Below are 17747 nucleotides of genomic sequence, written 5' to 3'. Positions count from 1 at the left end.
GTGTCCAGGCTACAGCCAAGATTCCCTGCACAGCTTCTACAGACAGAGCGCGCCGGTGGCTTCTACAGAATGCAGGCAGGACAGCTTCTCCTTTGACGTCCTCCTGAAGATCTCTTCCAAGCGAAGCAATCCTGTGAAAAATTGTAAAAACATGCATGTTTTTTGGCGGAAACAGGCAAAAGCTCTGCTGATCAATTAAAGAAAGCCGAGTTTCCAACTGGAAAGCGCACATAACAAAATGTCTTTACAAATTTGCAACTGGAAGTGCAACCTTCTTTTCAGGGACAATAGCATTGCAAGATGTACAGATGTTCTGCACAAGGTTACCACCAACTCATATTTGTATCCTTTGAGTTGACAACCAAACCAAAAACCATCCCAAATATTGATTCTAAGACACAGCCCACTTAATCACACTACAAATCTCTTCATTTATTGGAACGAAATGAAGAGACGATTTAAGAATACATCCTTACTGTACAGTACTCCACAATACATATTACTGGAAATAAATACAAGGAAATGATTTGTCTGTTGGCACTTGATATATGAAGAGCTACCAAATATTTGCTCGGACACATTGTATGATCCGAGTCTAGATCACCACATAGCTCACACGTGTACATGGTGACTATCATCAAAACCAGGGGTTTCCCCTGTGATCTATAGGTGGATCTGTCCTTGAGCCAGTTGGCTTCCATTGTTTTGCCTTGAAACTGACAGAGGGTTGGTTCGGGTTCCTGCTAGCTTCATCCATCAAGGAACGCACCATACCTTCTGAATTATGGTCTCGATGAGCATGGACCAAGACCTCCTGGAGGCTTGGAAGAAAATTGATACCTGAAGGTCGCCCGAGGGAAGCATATTCAAAGAGAGATAGCTCGAGCCTATGGAGCTTAGGTGCAGCACCTTCCTGGAACTTCAGGTTCAAGTTTCGGCATTCACCGAGATGAACGGCGAGCAGTTTGAGTCTCGGGAACTGTGATGCAGAGACCGTGAGTTCCCTTCCGGTGTATGCACTGTGATGCAACCTGAGGAAGAGTAGGCTTGGCAACTGCATGAGAACTTTCAGGTGCTCCTCAGATTCCAATTCAGTGGCGCGAAGGGTCAACTCAGTGAGATTCACAAGTGAACTGATCCATTCTGGTAGCTGTCCCAACATACCACGGAAGTTTATGCTTTTTAGAAACATTGGTGGCCTGGATAGTGTATCAAGGATCTTCAAATTCATTACTCCATCAGGTCGCCAAATCAGTAGTGACTGAAGGCAGCTGCTCAGCTTTGCAATGGCAGAGATCAAGGACATCCAGTTCATGTCATCATCGACAAACATCATTACTCCCAGCTTCCTCAACTGTGAAAGCTTTTCCAATTCAGATATGTAACAGGAAGTAGAGTCTGTGATCTCTATTTGTGCAAGGGTCGTAAGTGTTTCTAGATTGCCAAGTTTGCTAGGGATGTGCATTCCCCAAAATGCAGAAATAGGATACAAACCACTGTAGTTATAGTCTCTTCTCCCTCCAAGTAGGTTTGATAAATTTGGCAGATTGGTAATGTCAGAGGGCAAATGCTTTATGCATGTGTCCCTTAAATCCAGTGACCCCAATTTCTTTAGGTTTCCAATTTGCACAGGGAGTTGAGTGACATATGTATTTCTGAGATTGAGGTATTCCAACTGAAACAGTCTACATATATTTTTGATATCCTCATTCCTGACAAATCCACAACCTTCTAAGTCCAATATTCTCAGAAGTTTCAGCCAAGCAAACTGTAACATTTCTCCATCAGCGAATATACTCAATGATCGGACATGGCTTAACATTTTACTAGTGGCAATATTTTTGTTACTTCCACCATGAATGGATAACCGCCGAATCTTCTCTTGTGGAGCTAAAGTATGCTGTTCACCTATCAAAGTGATGAAATTATCTTCAATTGATTTTGATACAATGATCTCTAGCATTATATCATGAACTCGAAAAGTTTTGACCTTCCCATCAAAGCTCATTTCAACTGGATGAACAATACTCCTGTTGAGGAATTCATTGAAATAATTTTCGGCCACATCTAAGGCACTTAATCCACGCTTCTCAGTCACAAATCGTTCTGCTATCCATCGTCTCAATAAACCTTTCCTTCTGATTTTATGATCCTCAGGGTAAGTGCTTAAATATAAGAAACAAGTTTTCAAATGGTATGGAAGGTCATTATAACTAAGCTCAAGAATTTTCTTGAGTTTTTCAAGCCAGGGGCTGGTTTCCAACTCCAAACCAAGAGAGTTATAGATCTTCACCCAGCGATCATAACTGTGCACGGACATGCTAGCCAAAAGACCTGTAATGCTGACTATGGCCAAGGGTATACCCCCGCATTTCCCCAAGATTTTTTCTGAGATCTCTTCCAAGACAGTTGGGCAGTTATCCCTATTACCGAATAGTCTCGTAAAAAATAACTCGCTAGATTCACTACCTGTGAGTGGTTCTATTTCATATGCTCTGTCATGCTGATGGAGGCAGCAGGCTTGAACTACAGTTTTAATTCTTGTGGTAACCATTATTCTGCTTCCAGTAGAGTTAGGAAGAGCAAATCGAATACCTTCCCAGGCTGAGATGGTCCATATATCATCAAGAACAATAAGATACCTCTTATCTTCTAGATGCCCCCTTAGTATGCTTGCAAGTTGTCCCACATCCCATTCTTCAATGCCTTTGAGTGGGTCCTCTGCAGGTGCTGGATCATTTTGATCTACTGGTTGAACAATTTGTCGAAGAATGTCCTTTATGAGAGTCCTGACATCAAATTTCTGGGATACAGTTACAAAAGCTCGACATTGGAAGCTTGCACTTGCTGTTTGATATGTTGTCATAGCAAGAGTTGTCTTGCCCAAACCACCAAAGCCAGATATAGATATTACCAGTAATTGTTCTACACTTTCATCCACCAACCAATTAACAAGATTTTTCTGACGCGCTTCAATGCCCACAAGTTTTGTTATCTCTGGGAAGAGCGCTGGAGTACGAACATCCAAAGAAATAACAGTCGACAGTGCAGGTTGTGCAGCAAATGTGTTTCCTTCAGAAATTATATGATTACCACCATACCTAGAAGAAGAGTTTGGAAGTTAGTGTGACAGTCATATATGGTAGAGGTACAATAGGAAAAGACCTTTATATCTTTTGTTTCAGAACAAAAAAACCTTGTAAGTTGCAATAACTATCAAGTTCCAAGAATCAATGGCATTGAGAAATTCTTATTCACGTGATCAGCTGAATATTATTTGCCAAGTTCCAAAAATAATCGCAACAGTGGAATGAACCCTTTCAGTTTTCACCACAACACAGAACATGCTGCAGTACTACCACATTTCTCATGTTCTGATGTTAGGGGGATAATTACCAACACGTTGAGCCTTGTGGCACAAGAACTTTATATAAGGAAGAGAAACCCATGTACCTTGAGTTTCGGTCACTGATACTTGTAGCACGCACTTTCAGTTCTTGGATTTGTTTGGCAATCTGACGCCGCACCCTGGCAGTTTGTATGAAACGGATGCATCGGTGTACGAACTCAGGAAGGCCAGAACCACTTGTGCTGCTGCCAAGGTGATGAGTAAACTCATCAACACAGTCCTCAACATCGTAGGCAACCTCCCGCACCTGTTTCATCCAAATCTTAAGCTGCTTCCTGTGATTCTCCCTCTCGGCAAGGTCCTGGAGAAACGCTGTCATGCTCTCCAGCTCATCCTTCATATATTGCAGCTCACCACGGATGCCCCCAAGGAGCTGTGCTTCTTGGATGAGCACCGTGCCCAGCTTGCATAACAGTACATTGATGGCACCCCCACCGGCACTAACCACGGCGTCCTCCATCTCTGGACTAACAGGAGGACAAAAGCTTCGGCTGTTGTCTGCTTGAGTGGGGCTGGGCAATATATGTGATGGGGCACAGGGAATATGAGGCAAAGAAGTTATTCTACGAACAAGACTAAGCTTTTGAAGTTGCTGTACCCAAACTGAAAAAACCCTCTCAAATTAGATGTTCCACTCAACTTACTCTCAAAACAGCTGATCCAATCACGGAGATATGAGTGTGGAATAAACTGACCAAGTTTGGAGTTGATGCAACCATGTTTGAGCCTTTGATCATGAGCTCGATCTGAACATAACTTCAATTCTTCCCAACTAGGGAAACAGGCTAGGTTTGCATTAGTTGTCGAGGGGGCATCACATTCTGCAGAGGCGCCTCACCAACTCCGTGTGCAGAGTCAGGGGGAAGAGGGGTGTACTGATATAGTCCATACAAGCATCTTACGACTTGTCAATGATATGTCGTTGTCTTACTGGCCCATGGTTCAAAGGTGCAGCAGCTGAAGGATGACTTTAAGGAAATGTCGTATTCACATGATTGGGCCTGGATGGTCTAGACATTAACAATGATTTTAAAAAAATGCAGTCAAATGGTAACATAAACCATCCGCAAAAAAAATGATAACATAAACCAAGGCATTATTTTGAATCCAAGTGTCTTTCCCTGCCACCTGATATCTATTCATTGGATGCCTTTTTTATGCCAAGTCAAAGAAGTTGGGAAATCTTTGAGTAGTTATATCAACAATTTATAGGTGACTATGGACCTCTATTAATACATGTAGATTGAGAAACTTGCACCCTTAGTAGAAGGAAGACTACTCATTTGTATATTCTGTTTGGAAGAAGCATCTGAAATTCAGAACCAGAGAAAATTACAAAGATTGCTAGATATAAAAGCCATATTGGATGTACACCCTTGACCCTTAATGATTGAGATTTCCTACCAGTGTAGTCCTGGTTCCATGGGACATCCAGCAACATCGTAAGGAGGGCTTTGCTTCCCTTACCATGCTCACTGTGTGGTGGCCCTGGAAACACTGGAATGCCTGCATCTTCAATGGGGAGCAACCCTCAGTCCCCTGTCTGGTCTAGATCACCCAGGATGAGGCACACTCCTGGAGCAGAGCCGGAGCACTGGGTGTCCGCAACCTTATCCCAGAAAGTTAGTTCCTTATTTACACAGATCTTCTGTGCATCTGTGGAAAAAGAGGTCTCACAACGTGGAGTCTACTTCAGTTGTCATGCTCAACTTGCCCCTCACCTTAGGTATCTGATCACATCATACACCATGATGATAACAGCAAGTCAGTTGAGGGATGGAACAAATGGCCCTTGAGCCGTTGCTGCTAACAAAGAGAAAAGAGAGCCATTACGTAATTTATCCAATCAAAATTCACGAATGGATCTGCCCTCTACAGTTCAGAAGAACAAGCCCTTTGAACCATGCTATTAGTATCTTACTCCCTCCGTTCCAAAACACAACTCATATAAATTTGTGCACTTAGACCAAGACAGCTCTCGTTTCTAGTGCCTAACCACTCATATTGGATTAATAGTAAATGGATGTGAGTAGTTATTGGCTGGGTGCGGATTTCAAGAGAAAAATGAGGTGTGTTGTGGAACAAATGAGAAAAATCTATGAGTTGTGTTTTGGAACGGAGGGAGTACCAACTTAGTGTATCTTTCTAATCCCAAAGAACTTACCAATACGATGAAAAAAAGGACATTTACCTAGAGGTGCAAACGGATACCCTGAGGATACCCTCTAACCCTACTTAATTCAACCAAATGAACTAAAATTTTAAAATCACATCATCTTTAGAAAACTAGTTCATTTGTTTGAACTAAAGAGGGTTGGTGGGTACCCTTAGGGTCACCTTTTTCCACCTCTGCATTTACCACACCCAAGGAATCAAACAATCTTTTCTCTGTTCCTCCAAACTATACTGTATTTGCATCTTAAATGAAAGGACACATCACAGGCTCCTAGCTTCTGACTCCTGAGATGATGATAAGCAGCTATAACCTTGAACCTCTGTCAAACGTCCTCTCATTGCTTCCCTCCTCCTATCTCTTGTGGCCATCCGCTCACCATAGATCAGAAGGATGTCCCCAAGATCAACCAGCCCCACTTCCCTCAGCCTCCTTCCGACTTCCTCAAACATCGGTACTCCCTCCTCATTCGAGAAGTAGTGCAAGAACTTATTATAGTCAAACCTCGGCACATCCACTCCACCCCACATCGTCCTCTCCACAAACTTAGTCGCCTCCAATGTCCTCCCAGCCTTCACCAACCCACCAACGAAGATGCTCTCAAAATTTACCAATGGATCCCTGCCCTTCCTGCCCCTCTTCCCCAAGTGCCCCTGAAGCAACATGATGTAGGTGTGCATGTTTGGCTCGCACCCCCTAGCAACCATCTCCCTGAACACTTCTGTTGCCTCCCGAGCTCGCTTGATCCTCAGCAACCCCTTCATCAACCCATGGTACAGTGCAATATCCTTCTCCTTGACACCATGAAAAACCCTGTACCCTTCCCTCGCCCTCCTCCTCGACAAGAGCCCATACACCAAATCGCCCAGCACCTCCCCGTCCACCTCCACCCCTATCTTCAACATTTCAGCGAACACCATGAATGCGCACCAGGTCCGTCCTTCCTTGCATAGCCACGAAACAACCGCGTGGTAGCATGTGCCGCCACCGCGGGCCGACAACCCTCTCTTCCGCATTCCGTCGAACACCTTCATGGCGTCAGCGAAGCGATTGTTCTTGAACAGCGTCACCACGATCTCCTCGTAAGCCGCGCCGCCCGGCTCAATCCCGCGCTTCTCCATCCCGTTCCACACACTGCACGCGTCGGCGAACATCCCCGCGCGGCAGTACGCGACGACCAGCAGCTCGCAGCACCTGCCGTTACGTGCAATGCTGTGCCGGTGCTCGGCTTGCTTGATCACCTTCTCTGCCACGTCGGGGAGCTTGCAGACGGAGCAAACGACGTCGGTGATGAACTCGAGAACGCGGGAGCGTTGTGCCTCGGGGAAGAGGGCGAGGAGGGCGGAGACCTTGCCGACCTCGCGGGCGGGGGCGAGGCCGCGGATGGCGGCGCGGAGGGCCGCGGCGGAGAGGAGCCCGGGCGGGAGGGCGAGCAGCGTGGAGTGCAGCAGGTCGAAGTTGCTGGACTTGGCGAGGACATCGAGGAAGCGGGCGGCGGTGGCGGGGGAGTGCGCGAACCCGTGTTGCGCGGTGAGGTGCGCGAGGAGGCGGTGAACGGGGCGCCAGGAGAGAGGGAACCGTGCGGTAGCCTGGAGGAAGAGCTCGCGGAGGTCGGCGGGGGCGGCAGGGATGGGGAGGGCGGAGAGGCGGCGCTGCAGGGCGGCGTCCGGGGCGTGCTGGTGCTGGTAGAGGATCGTGCAGAGGCGCACGAGCAGCGCCGGGTCGGTGGGCCCCGGGGCTGCGGCTTCCAGAGAGGGAGAGGTAGACGCAACGGCGGTGGAGAGGAGGCGGCGGAAGAGGAGGCGCGGCGGCAGCGGCAGCGGCATGGAGGTTGTCGAGCGGGTCGCGGCGGTGACTGAAGGGGCGGCGGTGACTGAAGGCGCATCAGGGCGAGTGCTGCGCAACGGTTTGGAGTTCGGGCCCATCTGATGGTGCAAAGCCTCCTCGGCCTTGATGGGAGTCCATTTTAACAAAATAGACATCGTGAAGAAACAATTTAACCCGGACCAAACTATTTTACAGAGATAACTTTTTTGCTCAGCGTCCGACTCTTAGGCGTTAACCCTGTGGATATCCCATCTGCCTTGAAGGCGCGTAACGCCTGCCAGCGTGGCCAGGCAGCGACAGCATGGCACTTACGGCCCCCCCAAGCAAAGTCATGTAGCACCGAAACGTTCGGCGCTATCTTCTCTGCAACTTAAGGCGTGACCGTTCCCCTATCAACACGGGCAGTTGCCTTTGCATCCGGCCGCAGGAACAGCGCGGCGCTCCTGATCTGCGCGACCCGGCAGGTATTCCTCGAATCTTCCCAGATTTGGCCGTCGAATTGATTTCCCCTCCTCCCCCTAAGGTATTCTAGATCGTTTGCATGAGTTTAATCCATAAATTTTGTCCGATTTGATCCTAGTTGCTGCCCCCCAGAAGAACAGGAGCGGCCGTTCCCCTCTTGGCGCGACCACCCCCCCTAGGTAATAGAACCTCGATTCCTCTTTGATTTATCCGTGGATTTGTTTCCTCGTCCTCCCCCAACGGTGTTGAATCTCGTTTCCATGAATTTCATCCGACCAGTTTGCTGTTTAGGTTCTGGATTAGTGCAAACCCTAGAAATTTAGGGATTTCCTAAATCGGACCGATTTGATCCTAGTCTAGGCTAACCGTGATATGAAATGGAATACCCATGTCGATTTGATGCTAGTTTAGGCTAACCGATTCGAACCTTAAGATGTGAAATGAAATCCCCGTCGATTTGTCCAGGAGGTCCTGATCTGAAATGAAATTCTCAATTAATCTGAAATGCAGTAGCGATGTTCTCTGAATTTAGAAATCAATTATGACTTGAATAGGTTGACTGTTTACTTCATGGATGTGCTTGGAATTATGTTTGTAACAATTGTTGTGGACCAATATTAGCATTCTTCATTGGTGACCATTGAAATATTTCAAAATACACATGTAGGTTTAATTGAATCTTCGTGGCAAATCTGTATGTGCCTAATCTCTGAGGTTAGAAGAGTATAGTATTAGGCAGCACACCTGATATTTATCGTTCCGGAGGATTGGAATGTGCAAGCTCTTGGGTTAGGAGATGATAGGATGGTTATGTGAAGAAGCTGAATTAAGTTAGTTATGGTTTATATTTGTTTGTGTTTATCTTGTAATGATTGTTAGCATATTTACATCATTGGTGCTGTCATACATATAGATTTTCATAACAATTGTCATAAAATGTTTAAATTATTAATTGTAGAAACCATGGCGCTTTTACATGAGCATTACGATCAGCATCACCACGGGCGTTTATGCAGGAAGAAGCGCGGGTAAGTAATAGTTTCACATTTATTTACATATTTCTGTACTTCTTTAATTTGAAATCACATTATGACCCATCACATTATTTTGCAGGAATTAAGACCGTTGAAACTCCGGTCTCACGGGGCATCATCCAACGCCATGCGGTATGACGAGCGGTACACACCGTACATCGAGATGACGGGCCTCCTCCCTTTCATACAGCTTGTAACCCGGTCCACGGCGTCGCTGAACGCTGCTGCAATCACCGCGCTTGTGGACCGGTGGAGGCCTGAGACGCATACCTTTCATCTCATGACTGGTGAGATGACGATGACGCTCCATGATGTATCCATGATACTCGCACTTCCAATCGAGGGAGAACCAGTTTGCTTGAATACCAACTCTTCGGGATGGCGCGAGAAGATGCAGCTTCTTACTGGTAGAGCTCCCGCTAAGCCTGAAGACCCCATGCATGACAGGGCACCCGCTGGCGCCACATATACTTGGATCACGCAGAACTTCGCGCAGTGCCCCGATGATGCTACAGATGCGGTGGTCTAGCAGTACGCTCGCGTGTACGTCTGGTATGTCATCACTGGGACTCTCTTTGCCGATGGGGGTGGCAAGACAGCCCAATGGATGTGGCTGGAGGCTTTGACTCTTTGGGACACGAAATGGAGCTGGGGTACGGCGGCACTAGCCTACTTATACCGACAGGTAATGAGATGTTAATTAATTTTAATTTGGTAAACAGATGTTTTAATATATCCTTTTGTTTTCTTGCAGTTGGACGAAGCCTGTCGTAGGACAGGTACGGACAGCGGGATTGGCGGTCCTTTGCTACTTCTGTCCGTGTGGAGCTGGGAGCGCTTTCCAGTGGGTCGTCCCAATTTGCTCAACTACCACCCATGGGATGACCATGGGAACCTGCTGCGGCGACCCACATGGGCATACAAGTGGGACCGGGTTTCGGAGAGCACCAGCTCCACAAAAATCCTATACAAGCAATACACTAACGAGTTTGATGCCCTAACTCTGCAAGTAATTCTCTAAGCTCATTCTCTTCTTTGCATAGTATCATGGCAATGTCGTGTTTACAGAGGCTCCAAAATATGTAGGTTGTGTGGCAGCCATATGGTGCGGGTCAGAACTTTGGGGAGACTTTCGAGTTCGCTCTGAACCCGAAGTGCTTAGAAGAGAAACATCTGTTGGTGATGCAATGCCCAATGGTTTGTTTGTGGGCCGTTGAGTATCATCTTCCACATCGTGTCATGGCCCAGTTTGGGTTGTTTCAAACAAACCCGCCAAAGGGGAAGGACACTAGCATCAGACTGCATGAGTACGAGTTAACACACCGTTTAATATTCATAGAATTTTTTTGTTTCATATTACTAATACCATGTCTTTTATTATGTAGCTATGACAGGAAGAGGTGCAAAAAGATTCAGAATTGGCCCGTGGTTCATGGAGAGCACGTGGACAAGTTTAAGCGGTGTGTTGAGAAGGCGATGCAAGCTCGTGGATCCCAACTTAGAGAGCATTGCCCTCTGGCTTTTAGCAACTATGTACGTTGGTTCCTCGCTAACACCCGTGCAAATATATGTCCACCTGCTTATGACCCAGATATTCTGGAAGAGCCGGTCCTTTTTGACGACGTTGCCGACCTCGAGTACAACCGAATCATAAGGGAAGGGACGTAGACGGATTTTGCGCCTGTCTTGAAGTTTGTGGTAAGCTTTGTCATATTATCATTTCGTTTTGCCGTCATGCATCTAGCGGATTCACCTTCCCATTATTGCAGCGCGAGGAGATTAGGAAGGATGCCGATGCCTGCGAAAATGTTCTGTTAAACATCGGAGGGACAGAAGGACAGCAGCACGCTTCGAGAGTTTGTGAAGGTACATTTCTGGAAAAACTTCATGAGCTAATATAATGGTCATAAGATCTTAACTGAATAAAAATATGCTAATCCACAGCGAACGGGACAAAGACTCCGCCGGCTAGTGAACATTATGGGCTGCCGTGACATTGAGATTGTGACACCGTCACAATCTACGTCGTCGCAGCGGACGGGAGATGTCGAAGCCTCCTCTGTTGACCTTGCAGACGATTTGTCCACGCGGGTATTAACAAAATGCCTATCAAACAATCATCTATTTTTTCCGCATATTTATTGCACTCTCATCCTTCTGCTGAAATACAGGAAGGGCAGGAAGGAGATGAAGTGGATGACAACACCACGTTGCAGGCCTGGCGACGCTCCGCTATCAAGCTGAAGCCTCGGAAGCCGACCAAGCGATTTACACCTTCTGATTACAAGAAGAGAAAGAAGGTTGTCTTCAATGCTGCCGATGAAGATGAGGAAGAAGAGGAGGAGGAAGAGCAAGAGCAAGAGGAAGATGAGGAAGAAGAAGAAGAGGAAGATGAGGAAGAAGAGGAAGAGGAAGAGGAAGAGGAAGATGTGCAACTTGTTGGGCGAAGGAAGAGAGTGATTGGGAAAGCTACTGGATGCTCAACTAGGGGTAGGAGAAATAAGTAGATTGAACTCAAAGTTGGACTATTTGGCTGTTTTTACTTTCGACTTGGTTGTCTTAGGATGATGTGAACGTTATATGTAGTCATATGCTTTTCGTGCAAAATGCATTAGTAATGCTCAGTTATTCATTATGAGTTGTCCTGTAAATTATTTGGTTGTGTTTGATTTCAGTTGTTCTGGAAATTGTATGGTTATGTTTGATATCAGTTTGGCAGTAAGAAAATGAGACCATAGCGCCGGGAAAGAAGGCGTCGAGTCTCGCGACTAAGTGGCCGGCGCTGAACCACAAAGTAACGCACCTACACATAGGGCGCTACGCAGTGAAAACAATGGCACCAGAAAGAATTAAACAAATTTCACGCCTACCCCCTCGGCGCTAAACTTGTGCAATTTTTTTAAAATAATACTCCCTCCGTCCAACAAAAACAGTTGCGCCCTGTCAATATTAGGATAAATAATACGCTTTCTATCCACAATTTGAACTAAAAGACTTGACACATTGGATAAAATTAACAGACATTGATAATGCCACAATTTGAACTAAAAGACTTGACACCTTCGAACCTAGCCATGACTAAATTAACATACATCGATAATACCGCAACTGGACAGAATTAAAGATAGCTAATACAATTGAAAAACATTAGAAGCACTACTGAGTCCACTAAGGCCATTTTCCTGACGTATCGCCATGTTCTTCTGTAGCCTTTGCTACGGCGGCCCTTTCTCTTTGCCTCTCCCTTTCTGCCTCACGAGCATCCTTGCGTCTTCGTTCCTCCTCTTGCATCTCAAGCGCTTTCTCCCTGTTTTTCCTTAGTGCTTCGTCAATCCAACAACGTTGTTCCTCCTTATGCTATTTCAACTCTCTCTCTTGCTGCTCTTTCTCCTGGGCTGCAGCTTTTGCCGCACGCTCCTCCGCGTGGAAACGCTGCCATGCATTTCGGGACCTTGTTTTAATCTCTTCCACTGCCTAATCCGGCATCTCCGTGTCAATCCAACGATACCACATGCATAGGGGCAGAGGAGACTACAAAAAAGCCTACTGTTACAAATCTAATATGACACAGAAAACATGTTTTACAACAGCTAAATGTGCTTACCGTAGGCTTGTCGTACGGCGAAACCGGGACAGGTGGTTCATGCTCATAGTTCGCGCACATGAAAAACTTCATGCCCAGCTTATCTGAAAAATCTGTCACTTCTTTCACCTTGCATAGATTGTCGCACCAACACCTGAGATGTTTCACCCCCTGAGGCAACATTGCTTCTTTCATCCTCCTCGGCCTCTCGCCCTGGTCGGAGCAAGGCAAACTCATTGCCTGACACTGGTAAATTGGAAAAATCAGTAGTGATAAGGATGCTTGGATAACTACCGGATATGAGGTATTTATAGGCTCTGAAACTCATTTTTCCCGCCACTGTTTCCCGCCATGTTCTCCCGCCAACGATTCCCGCCACCGTTTCCCGCCTGGTTTTCCCGCCAGCGTTTCTCGTCTTGTTTTCCCGCCACCGTTTCCCGACAACTTTTACCGCCTTTTTCTCCCACCACCGATTCCCGCAAGGTACGACTGAGTCATACCTAGAAAGGGCTAGAAAACATCCGTTTTTATGTGTTTAACACGAGGAATCCGATGAAGATATCTTCACGGCAAGCATCAGGGGTAATAGTTATCCATTGTCCAAAGGGTTTGACGCCTATAATCCAGGCGCTATGCCTCGGTATATACCGCCCTGTCGGTGGGCGCTCTTATTACAACAGTCACGCCCTCCCCTAGGGCGCTAATCTAGTTGACCCCGAGCACAAACGCTACTGGAACGCTGCTTGAACGCTTCACGCCCTGTCGGTGGGCGCTGTCCTAACTACTTTCGCGCCTTGTTGTCGGGTGATAAATTGCTTACCTCCAGCTTTGAAGGCACTGGAACGTTTCAGTATCTGTGGACACATGATATGAAATCATCAGCACAAAAGACCACAGAAATGCTTTCATAACCACATAGTACATAACACACCATCTTGGTTTTGATTACAACAAACTCTAACAAATAGAAGCACACAACATCTTAGGCAATGCCTTAACCTACATAACATAGAGTTCTCGACACACCATCTTAGACACATCATACATGACACACCACAGGACAGTAACCTCAGAGAACAACATATGAGAACAGTACTCAGCATTGTTGTCATGCAAATCATCATCCCTATCATCGCCCATGTTCTCATCATTCTCTTCTGATGATGTATTCTGGCTTGCTTGTTGACGCATCGGAGGCCCCCTGTCCTCAACTTGGTTCATGTGAGGAGAACTTGTTGTTACAACATGACATTCCTTTCGCACAGGACTTACCATGTGCAAACTGCCATCAACCTTCCTTCCAGCGATTAACTCTGAATGCTTGCTACCGTCCACTTGGTTCATGTCTGCCAGATTACTTGTTTCACATTCAGCCTGCCTTCGAACAGGACTTGAAATGTCCAAACTGCCGTCAACCTTCCTTGTAGCGAATAACTCAAGAGCCTTGTCTTGTGATGCCGCCACCGTCTCTTTGTATGCGGCCCATCGTTGCTTGGAAAATATGCGCATTGTCTTCCATCGGAGGTGACTACCGAACCCAACATTCAGTCTTCCCTCCAACTCCACCACAACATTTCGATCCATCCATTCCAACTCAATCCGCACCGCTTCCAATAGCTCTCTATAGGTAGGACTACAATCGAATACCAAGTCTCTCTCCTCCACATTCGACTTTTCATTGCCTCCCAAAAAAGCATCTTTGTCCACGTAATGAACATGAACTAATCTTGACATCTATAAAAAGATTACAACGGAAAACTATCGTCAGGGCCCTGAGGAGTATAAACGATCAGCTTAATGGTTCCAATTATCTTCTAAGCTAGCTACGTTATCACCTCTCTCCAACCTTAACCTAAATTACGATTCTCACTCAGATCTAGGTTACATCCATCAAATCTTGGCTTTGGATTCATCCCTATGATGCCAACACATTAAAACAACAAACCTAACTCAACCCGAGCCTTCGGATTCAATTAACCAAACTGAATCGAAACCTAGCTAAAGAAATCCAACAAATCCAACAAAAACCTAGCTAAACAAAGGAAATGGGGGGTACCTAGCTGCACTTCGCTTGTCGGAGTTGGGGGCCGAACTCGACCCACCGAGCCGCCTCCGATTCCACGATCTTGGGGGGATGGCGGCAAACCGCCATCTGTTCGTTCGAGCGTGCGAGCACCCTGCGTGCAAGAAGCGACTGGAGCTAGATCCGTGCGCCCGCGGGGAAGAAGCTAACCATATAAGGCTCTGTTATCATGTAGCGCCTTAAGCGAAGGCGCTAAGTGTTAACGTCTAGCGCCTTACCGTAAGGCGCTCCATAACCTTGCGTGCGGGGCCGGGAAGGCCACGCTGTCTCGGACTTGCCACGTTGGCAGGCCCCCTAGCGCACAAGTAAGTGGCGCTATGGAAGGGAGTTTAACGCCTAAGAGTCGGGCGCTGAGCAAAAGGGTTATCCCTGTGATATCCCTGTACCAGCAACACTTGCTTGGTATTTTCTTGATATCCTCCTCTGTTGTTTTAAGCATCCCATGCAATTCAGTGACTTTCTTTTCCATGCCATGCATTTGGTAGTTCTGAACGAACTGCGCATAGCTCGGCGGAAGAGATGCCAGAATTATATCCGTGGCCAACTCTTGGCTCAGCGTAAAGCCCAGCTTCTCCAAGCTTTGCGTGTAACCAACCAACTTGATTACATGCGGGCTCAAGGGTTCGCCTTCTTTCAGCTTAGTCTCCAGGAAGGACCTCCAGACATTAAATATTTCGGTCCTAGCCTGAGTCTGAAACATGCCTTTGAGAGTCTCGATCATATCGAAAGCCTCAACATTCTCAAACTGCTGCTGCAGTTCGGGCTCCATATAGGCAAGCATCAGACAGCTGATCTCAATCGACTCATCACATGAGCGTTGATAGGCGTTTCTAACAGTAGCAGTGGCATTATCAGCCGGCGCCTCTGGAAGTGGGTTCTCTATGACATGTTCTTTCTTATCGTGCCTGAGAATGATTCTCAAGTTCCGATACCAGTTGGTGAAGTTAGTTCCATTTAGTTTATCTTTCTCAAGAACAGATCTCAAAGCAAAACTGGATAATTGAGGTGGTGCCATTGATCTACAACAGAAAATGCAAAAACACTACGACAAGTATTCATGAAGAGTAATTCATATTAAACACTTTAATAGAAATATACTCCCACTAAAATCAACATCCCTCCATTGATCATTAGCGATTCAAGATCCAAGTTCAACCAATCGTCTAGTGAGTTTTAGCATCACTGCTAGCCAATTGAATCACTCGGTAGGCAACTCTTGCCAATCGTATCTCTATACGATTCTTGTTAGTCGGTAGGGAACACTTGCCCCGGCTCCGACTCCTTTCACCCCAAGGCCCAAAACCGTTTTGATAGCCCCGTTAAGTTAACCAAAGCTTCGCATGTAAGTCTCCGACACGAACATCACCAACGACAAGGAAAAATGGTGATACCTAAATTTCATGAGCCCATCACCAAATGTACTTGTCTTGTGGTGTTGCAACCATTGGGGAGGTAAATAAACTTGACATTCTTTGAGGGATCATTCTATTCTAATACAATAACATGCATAGGAGTAAACAAAGCAATAACCATCACAGATAATCAAATTAACATGTGAAATAGTATGGCTCTGTTCTTCATGGTGATCTCCATCTCCATGAACCTGTTCATCAAGCCGCCATGGTGCTCACGTCCTCCAATTCATACCAAAGGACTACACCTAGTATCTAGCAAAGAATTTACATGGAGAATGACATCAAATGTCGACACGCGGGTCGTTATACAATTATAAAGACAACACCTTGGCTCCAGCCTGGCTGATAAACTCTGATAAACTCATGACACGCAGGTCATGCAAATATTACACACATGCATCACATACATATGAGCCATACTATTCACATCAATCCTGCAAAAACAAGTTAAGCGTAGAAACCTATTCTACCGAATTGATGTGAACTCGCACGACAACTAAGGTGCTACGAATAGATATCCGGATTTATGTTTCACTGTCTACTCCGATGGCGGAAATCCGACCGGTAGGAGTATGTTGTGTCACGACCTTCTACATCACGATTATCAGAATCGAATATCCATGATCCCCGAGTACAATCGATCCAATCGATTGAGTACAAAACCGATCTAACACTTAGATCGACCACCAAGATAGCAATAGATCACATCTACTACTAACCGCATAACACTTATGCACGTAATCCGAATCCAAAACAGACAGCATCTGCTCTGATACCACTGTTGGGGAACGCGGTATGCTACGTAGCACAAAATAAAAATTTCTACCGCTTCCGCCCGGATCAATGCTGTAGATAATGGATCACGAGATTACCACTAGACGCGCAGACCCGTAGCGGAAGTAGAGTCGATGTAGCGCGTCGATGCCGAGTAGTCAAACAGCCTGCTCCTCCTTGCCGATCCCACGAACAGTTCGTCCAAGCGCCGCAGGTGCAGCGCCTCCGAGGTATCCACACGTACAGGGAGGAACTCCGTGCGGCGGACTGCTAGATCCGATCGCAAGTCTTTGGGCGTGGAGGTGTGACGGCCGAGTCTAACTCGCGTCTGGACTGGTGTAACCCTAACCGGGTACGCCTCCTCCACTTATATAGACCTCCCTGGTGGGCTTCAACACTTGACGCCCGTTAGGAGTCTAAGCCCGATACGAGTTGGATCCGATCCAATTCGGTCCCATCCCCTTAAGCGTGCGACCCTACAGGTTCACGGTCAGACGGACACGACTACGAGCTCGGACTACGGGTCCGAGTAACATCTTACACGTCCACTGGCACCGACTCAAGTTGATAGTTGGTAGCGGCGCCTAGCAGCACGTGCCAACTGCCGAGTAACCACAAGGTATGTTGACGAACCATACAATGTGTCATATGCAACATTCCTTTTGCCTCACGATATGTGTGTCGAGCTCAAGGCGAGTGCTTGTCATCCTTGTGGATAGCTCGACTCTCTTCTCGTTCCTGTGATACAGATTCTCGAACGGGTTAACACTTAACCCAAGTCGCATGGCCATGCTTTTCGAATCTGATCACTCGAGAGGGCCCAGAGATATCTCTCCGAACAGGAGGGGCAAATCCCATCTTGATCAACCATGACTCGCAGCATGCTTCTCAGCAAACCCGAAAGCTACCTTTATAACCACCTAGTTATGGAGTAGCATTTGGCAACCCCTAAGTAGGCCGATTCACATCCCAAGCTCATGCGATGAT

The 17747-nt window shown here is 46.6% G+C and overlaps 2 protein-coding genes and 1 pseudogene across 4 annotated transcripts; 1 reads left to right on the top strand and 2 right to left on the bottom strand.

The window, feature by feature from the left end:
* Positions 1 to 243: 243 nt before the first annotated feature.
* LOC100830676 (disease resistance protein RPM1) lies at positions 244 to 5812 on the bottom strand. Of its 3 annotated transcripts, none has more exons than XM_024456809.1 (3): positions 4814 to 5812; positions 3454 to 4718; positions 244 to 3101 (listed from the first exon to the last, which is right to left on the bottom strand). In XM_024456809.1, the coding sequence occupies exons 2-3, from the start codon at positions 3867 to 3869 to the stop codon at positions 638 to 640; spliced, it is 2880 nt and encodes a 959-aa protein (XP_024312577.1). In that variant the 5' UTR covers positions 3870 to 4718; positions 4814 to 5812; the 3' UTR covers positions 244 to 637. The 3 variants fall into 3 exon arrangements, with proteins under 3 accessions (XP_024312577.1, XP_024312578.1, XP_024312579.1); XM_024456810.1 differs by having other exon boundaries at positions 3454 to 4419; XM_024456811.1 differs by lacking the exon at positions 4814 to 5812 and having other exon boundaries at positions 3454 to 3921; positions 4054 to 4453.
* Positions 4674 to 7603, bottom strand: LOC112269755 (putative pentatricopeptide repeat-containing protein At1g26500). Its single transcript, XM_024456812.1, has 2 exons — positions 5735 to 7603; positions 4674 to 5139 (listed from the first exon to the last, which is right to left on the bottom strand). Exon 1 carries the CDS (start codon positions 7562 to 7564, stop codon positions 5846 to 5848), a length of 1719 nt encoding a protein of 572 aa, XP_024312580.1. The 5' UTR covers positions 7565 to 7603; the 3' UTR covers positions 4674 to 5139; positions 5735 to 5845.
* Positions 7604 to 9294: 1691 nt separating this feature from the next.
* On the top strand, positions 9295 to 11540 carry LOC100830368 (annotated as a pseudogene).
* Positions 11541 to 17747: the final 6207 nt, after the last annotated feature.

Source organism: Brachypodium distachyon, chromosome 1, assembly GCF_000005505.3.
Source record: "Brachypodium distachyon strain Bd21 chromosome 1, Brachypodium_distachyon_v3.0, whole genome shotgun sequence".
NCBI classification, from domain to species: domain Eukaryota; kingdom Viridiplantae; phylum Streptophyta; class Magnoliopsida; order Poales; family Poaceae; genus Brachypodium; species Brachypodium distachyon.
Note: the sequence above shows the minus strand (reverse complement) of the source record. Positions and strands in the feature narration are given on the sequence as shown.

What these genes read in the sequence shown, in the direction of transcription:
- LOC112269755 (XM_024456812.1), bottom strand. Translation starts at nt 7,564, where the DNA reads ATGTCTATTTTGTTAAAATGGACTCCCATCAAGGCCGAGGAGGCTTTG.
- LOC100830676 (XM_024456809.1), bottom strand. Translation starts at nt 3,869, where the DNA reads ATGGAGGACGCCGTGGTTAGTGCCGGTGGGGGTGCCATCAATGTACTG. An exon ending in ATCAGTGACCGAAACTCAAG is followed by an intron (nt 3,102 to 3,453) that starts GTACATGGGTTT and finishes CTCTTCTTCTAG; the next exon opens with GTATGGTGGTAATCATATAA.